Below are 6,613 nucleotides of genomic sequence, written 5' to 3'. Positions count from 1 at the left end.
TATATGTTTATAAATGTTTATACATACTTATACCAGTATTTACCATTTAACTTTTCCTGTCTCTTATTACATAAATACTAGTACACTATTCTAATAAGTCTTATAAATAAAATGTTCTCCAATTTAGAATTCCTCAGATTACATAAAACTACCTGCTTTTATCAATTATTGAGTTCTCTATTTCATAATGTTAAGCAATAGGGGAAAAAGGGTCCAAATTGCACTCATACTATTACAATATAGAAATGCCCAATGTGTATGAACAAGGTCTAGAAGGAAACATAATAAGAAGTTAGTGTTCAAGCGATGAATTATGAATTAAATTGAGATAGATACATATACATTTGCCATACAAAGCAAATCAAGTCTGAGGTATTATTGATGGTCTATGGGCAAAGCAGCATGTAAACATTGCAAGTTACAGTCATTTCATAATTTTGATTTGCTACAATAGGTTTTCTTAGGAAAAAAATGTCACATGTATCCACACAAGAATTACCTAGGGGTGAAAAAGCACATTTTTGAACTTATTTTGCTATCCTGCATTTTGAAGTTTCCTCAAAAAAAACACAAAATCATGTTGTAGAAAGAGCTGCATGCTAGCAATCGAGCCCCCATTAATTCAATGATATTGTTACTTAGCTTCCTTCTGTTCCCTCTGTAGTAAAATGAAAAGATCTATGCTGTCCAATACAGTCGCCACTAGCCACATGTGACTACTGAGCACCTGAAATGTGGCTTATCCAAATGAGATATGCTCTAAGTGTAAGATACCAATACATACTTAGTACCAAAAACTGTAAAATATCTAACTCATAAATAACTTCTTAGGTTGACTACATGTAGAAATAATATTTTTAGTATATTGGGTTAAAGGTGTTTAAAATAGCTTTTCCTATTTCTTTTGAATGTCACCACTAGAACAATTTAAATTACATATGTGGCTTGCATTATATTTTTATTGGGCAGTGTTAGCCTAGCTCGTATCTTCCAGCCTTTTAATATTCTGATATCTATCATAAGCTTCAGAGGAAGGGCCCTTCAAATCTGGAAAGCATTACACAGCATATAGTCAGTGTTTCCTTCTTCCTTAGACTCCACTAGGTGGCACTAGAGCAAAGGCCTCAAGCTAATAACAAGGCTTTAAGGTTTGTACACGCAGCTTTCTAAATGTGCTGTGCTTGGGCTGCTATCCACGTCCTTGCTCACAGTTCCCTCTTTCCGAACGTGGCTACCTATTCATTTTTTAAAATTCAGATCCTCTAAGAAGCTTTAACATCTGCCTCCTGTCAGCAGATAACTTTATGTACCCACATCCTATACATGTTTCTATCACAGAACCATGAAATATGATCGGTTTGTTTACATGTCCCCCCGCCCCCACCATCTTATGCATGTTATCTGAGGTAGGTAGTAATGAAATCTTAGTCAAAGCACAGTAGCCGGTAGGTGCTGAAGGCAATGTATCAGTCAGGATAGGCCAAGTCATGCTGCAGGAGCTTAACAGAACACAGGTTTCTTTCTTATTTACACTACATGTAAATAAGTAGTCAAGGGCTCCCCTCCATGGCATCCTCACTCCAGGACCTACGTTAATGGAGCAGTCCCCTTTGGAGCATTGCTAGTCACTGTAGTGGACGGAAAAAGAAGTTTAAAGAAGGTTTTGGAGGTTTTTGAACCAGTGCTTAGGTGTTCCAAGCTAGAGTTGGCACAAGTCACTTCTCCTCACAACTCACTGGCCAGAACTAATTCATGGCCTTGTCCAACCACAAAGGTGTCAGGAAGTGCACTTCTATCATGTGCTTGAAAGGCAAGGGTCACTGATGACTCTTCTAGTCAATAATCATTCAGCTCACTATCCCTCCTGCATCCACCATAACTCCCCGAAGAAGACAACCCAGTAATTCCCTTCAGCTACAACATCAAGTTCAAATTCAAGAATCTCTGAGTGATGCACAATAGTCTCTACACTACTTTCCTATGTGGCTTGAGATGGAGACTATAAACTAAAAAAATAAGCCCCCACACGTCGAATAAGTATCGGTGGAGCAGGGATGAGATGAATGCACGAAGGGGAAAGGGGAGGAACAGGAAACACAGCAGCCTAGCAATCCGGATGTGCCACTGAGCAGATGCGAACAAGGCCCCTTACCCTGGGGGAAGGGAATATTCCCTAATTTGGCCCTAATTCTGCTTCCTGGGAGCACAGTCTTAGGCAACCGTTCTGTTTTAAGCTACTGAGAATTCAGTTGTTGCTGCCGCCTAACCTAACCTAATGTGTTCTTGACTGATAGGGAGACAGGACTGTAGAGGTGGGTGTTGCACATTTAAAACAACGAAAAACTTTAGAATGTGGGACATTAATTTACTTGGAGGGCAGGCAGCGAAGAGATCTTACTGAAAGATGGGAAGAAGGCAACTCATGTGATACAGTAGCAAAGTATTTGGTAAAAGTGTTGCCTGCAGTAACTTAGAGACATACTTGACCTAATCTATCTAATTAAGAGAAAGTCAGAGAACAGAATTTTAACAGCCTGAATTGGATACTGTTGGTTGCCACTGACAAAGCACAAGATTAGCTCAGACAAGAACTGGCCAGCTTGCAAACAGGCACGAGGGCTGTAAAGAGATTACAGAAATCAGTGGGTTTGCAGGGTTTGGAGAAGCAACTACTTCTCATCCCTACCTGGTTAACAGATAAAACTGAGAAATGTTTGCAGTATCAAATGTCAATTCAAACTCAGCTTTGTAGGAAAGATGACAGACTGTCTTGGCTTATCCAGACCTGTCCCAGTTTTAGCACTGAAAGCACTGCATCCCAGAAAATCCCTTTGCCAGGCAAATGGGGACAGCCGGTCACCCTACTCACAGGAAAGATCGAAACAGTGGTATGGCCATCACGTCTGTTGTTAAAATCTCCAAGTAGATTAATTGTCTTAGAGTGAAGACCTCACAAAGGTTCTGGCACCCTGTAAACCATTTCAATTAAACCGCTTGGGGGAGAGAAGCTTAAGGTACAGCTCTCCCACTTAAAAACAACCCGAATGAGTTGGAGGTGTGAGAATGAGAAAACATATCAAATTTAAGTAATATGTTCTAGGATAGCTACTGGCATGTGAAAGTGCCTGAAATCAGAGATAAAAAGCCAACCGTATCAGGGCGCCTGGGTGGCACAGCGGTTAAGCGTCTGCCTTCAGCTCAGGGCGTGATCCCAGTGTTCTGGGATCGAGCCCCACATCAGGCTCCTCTGCTATGAGCCTGCTTCTTCCTCTCCCACACCCCCTGCTTGTGTTCCCTCTCTCGCTGGCTGTCTCTATCTCTGTCAAATAAATAAATAAAATCTTAAAAAAAAAAAAAAAAGCCAACCATATCTTTTAGTGTACTACGCTACCGAGAGACGAGCCACCTAACCCCAGCCATCCAGAGAGGATCTGGGAGCCAGGTCGTACCACGTGCCCAGAAGGTGGAAAGCTGGAAATACTTGTTAAACAGCCACTAGTGACCACCATAGTGCAACAGAAGTGATGCCCAAACCACCAGCTTCCAGAGTAGTGGCACTCAGGCTCAAGAGCAAGTCAGGAAGCAACAGTGGCTTAACAGAGGCACCAAACTCCATTCGCACCCTTTGGCAAAAGTAGATCAAACTCACCATCGATAAAACAACACACATCAAGAGAGTGTAAATGGGTATATTACCATGCGCAGAGGAGTGAATGCACTTCAACATACAGTAGGGGTTGGAGGAGTAGTGGATACAAAAAACCCCAAACCCTCCATTTGTGTGGAAGAGCCAAGCTGTGACGATCTGGGAGTGAGCAACAACAACTGTGAAGTGTGGACATTTACCAGCTGACCCGGAGAACAATCAAAATTGAGCACTCGTTCTGGTGGATAACAGCAGTACAGAAGAAAAAAACAAAGCCTACTGGACAGATAGTCCTCTTTCCCCCGGAGACTGAAGGTGAAGGTGCTAGAAGAAATAATCATTTTTCCTTTTCTTTAGGAATGAAGAGTCAAGAGAGGACTAGAATATTCTTGGCCCAGGCTCAGAAAACTGGTGGATTCAGGGCAGACCCAACTGCCCTTGCCTCCAAATTCAGGTTTATTTGTGTTATGTTTCATTTTTTATGTTTTTCTAAGTAGGTTCTATGCCCAGTGTGGAGCCCAATGAGGGCCTTGAACTTACGACCCTGAGATTGATTCAGATGCTTAATGGACTGAGCCACCCAGGCGCCCCGACATTTTTAAACAAAGTGTTTTAAGTACTTTTCTGCTCCTGAGTTTTTAAGATGTCAAACCCCAAATCTAGGAATTAAGACCCTTCCCCACCACTAATTTCAAGGGCAGAGGTCAATATGACACATACTAGAAATATATATACCATTTTTATTTCATTAGAAAAATTCATTTAAGCCACATGGTGGCCATAATGCCATTCTTGAGCAGGCTTTGTCATCCCACTGCCCCCTTCAGATCAATATACACGCATACATGCTGTGTTGGAGAAAGGACTTTACCATGTGAAACGAGAGGTGGACACTGACTATTTCATCATCCCCCTCTGTACAACCAACCCATACACCACTTCAACTGTTGTCCACACACAGACAAGCTCTCGTGGAAGAGAAACTGACCACCACATAAACTGACCATAAAACATCTAAGCTTGAAGAACTCTTGGCAGATGTTGACGAAGCAGGGATGAAAACGGCACCATCTCCCAACAGCTGAATATGACACACAAGTCCCTATCTAAGAGGCATCAGAGCCATGTTGCCAAGGACACCAGAGCATACAGACCCTGGGGAAAGCAGTAACATTATTCCATCGCAGTCATAGGCAACCTGCTCACACCTGTATATTAGGCTTCTTTTTCCAGGGCAAGGAGCATCGAGATGGAGAGGCCCTTCGAGGGCCTGGTAACAGTTCTGATAACACTGATGTTCTGAGCTTTCCTGCCCAGCAACTGGACAACCACCTGGATGTGTTTAGGCCAGTGTTCCAAGGTTATAGCTGGTGGAGAGAGGTCTTATCACACCCCTCTGGATGGATGGTCTGGAACGCCCTTGGCGGCTCTGTGCTGGCTGGCTGACCTCTGGTGGTCCAGGAGTTCCCAGGCAATGGGCTCTCCAGTAAGCCTCCCAGGGACTCCATCAGTCTAACGAAGATGGAGAGCAGGGTCAGCACCACACCTAAGAGATAGAGGTTCAACACAGGCTTCATGGCTGAAAGGACCCCACTCCTCTGTAGAGTAATAGAGCTGTCTTCGCTTCTCCAAGGCCTCTGGATACTGAGGAAAGAGAGGTGAGGTTAATTTACAACCTTTTGGGATATGCATGCATCTAGTCCTGACCTGTCTTCCCATGGAACTAAGGGTGAGGCTCAGCCAGTCAGAGAGACAGGGACCAGTAGATGTTCTTCCGCAACGGAATCTCCGAGCACATTTACACCGTAAACTCCATGGCTGCAGAACTAGTCTTGCTTCTGGGACTAATTCAAGGGCACACCTTAAAAATCTGACTTCTTCTAAAGTAAAACCTTTTACTTCTGCCAGATGCAATGCACAATCCCCACGCCGCAATCCAGGGACCAAACGGGCCTGAACGGAGTCTTTTCGTTTTCGAGGGGGGAGGTTAAGGACATGCCCCTGAGAAAGCAACCTGCCTAGAGGTTCTCCTCACATCTCAGTCAGGTTCCAGTTAATCATCAACTTTTTGGTAAAGCCAAAATAATTCTGAGACAGTCAAACCTATCAAGTTCACTTATTTAACGAATACACCCTGAATACCTATAATGTGTTAGGCAGCCGGGAAGGTATTAGGGCCATAAGGGGTCCGGTAGACACGAACCCTGCCCTCATAGGGTTTACAATCCAGGCAAGAAATTAGGCAGCGCACACACAACACGCCACGCTCTGGGAGGGCAGGACTGGGACGCCTAACCCAGCACTTGAAAGCGTGAGGACAGCCACATGAACACAGGACCATCCCTAACAGGGCTGGAGCGGCTGACTCCGGACCCAGGGGGACAGAGAGAGGAGCAGAAGGCCGGGAGGCGCGGCCCCAGGCCGGGAACCCGAGGCGGCCCGCGGGGCAACGCAGCCTGGGGAATGGGGGCGGAGAGCCGGGGAAGCCCACAGGGCCGCTCACCTCCAGGAGGAAGGGCCAGCAGCGGTCCGCTCGCTGTAACCGCGGGTCGTGCAAGAGTCCGCAGAAAAGTCAGCTCCCGAATAGCGCTAACTCGCAGCCCAGACGACTCTCACCATATAAAAGCGCAGCCCTAGGCAAGGAGGAGCAGAACGACGTTGCCCACACCGCCCACTTATAGCGACGGCCCCGCCCCGGAGCCGCGCACGCGCACTCGGGCCGCACGCACTGGGCCGCGCGCACAGGGCTTGACGCACGTCCGCGGCCCCGCCCCCAGGCGGGGGTGGTCCGAGGTCTGGGCTCCGGCGTTGTGCCCCCAGTCTGACCTGTTTCAGAAAGAACACAGCTTGGGGCTGAGTCACGGGGGACGGCAGTAGGACTAGCGTATGTGTTAACTTGGATTGCCTTCTTCTGCTGCAGGAAACGGGAGGGAATCAGTCCATTTACTCCCATACCAAGTGGATTGG

At 45.8% G+C, this 6,613-nt stretch overlaps 1 protein-coding gene across 1 annotated transcript; it reads right to left on the bottom strand.

The window, feature by feature from the left end:
• Nucleotides 1–4,366: 4,366 nt before the first annotated feature.
• On the bottom strand, nucleotides 4,367–6,306 carry HILPDA (hypoxia inducible lipid droplet associated). The gene is given in 3 exon segments (XM_026510650.4): nucleotides 4,367–5,070; nucleotides 5,073–5,290; nucleotides 6,150–6,306. Coding segments are annotated over 2 exon segments (189 nt in total). The 5' UTR covers nucleotides 5,224–5,290; nucleotides 6,150–6,306; the 3' UTR covers nucleotides 4,367–5,032.
• Between the last annotated feature and the right edge of the window lie 307 nt (nucleotides 6,307–6,613).

The sequence above is a fragment of the Ursus arctos genome, unplaced genomic scaffold (assembly GCF_023065955.2).
Source record: "Ursus arctos isolate Adak ecotype North America unplaced genomic scaffold, UrsArc2.0 scaffold_3, whole genome shotgun sequence".
Lineage (NCBI taxonomy): Eukaryota > Metazoa > Chordata > Mammalia > Carnivora > Ursidae > Ursus > Ursus arctos.
The sequence above is the reverse complement of the archived record's forward strand: the minus strand, read 5'-3'. Positions and strand labels throughout refer to the sequence as shown.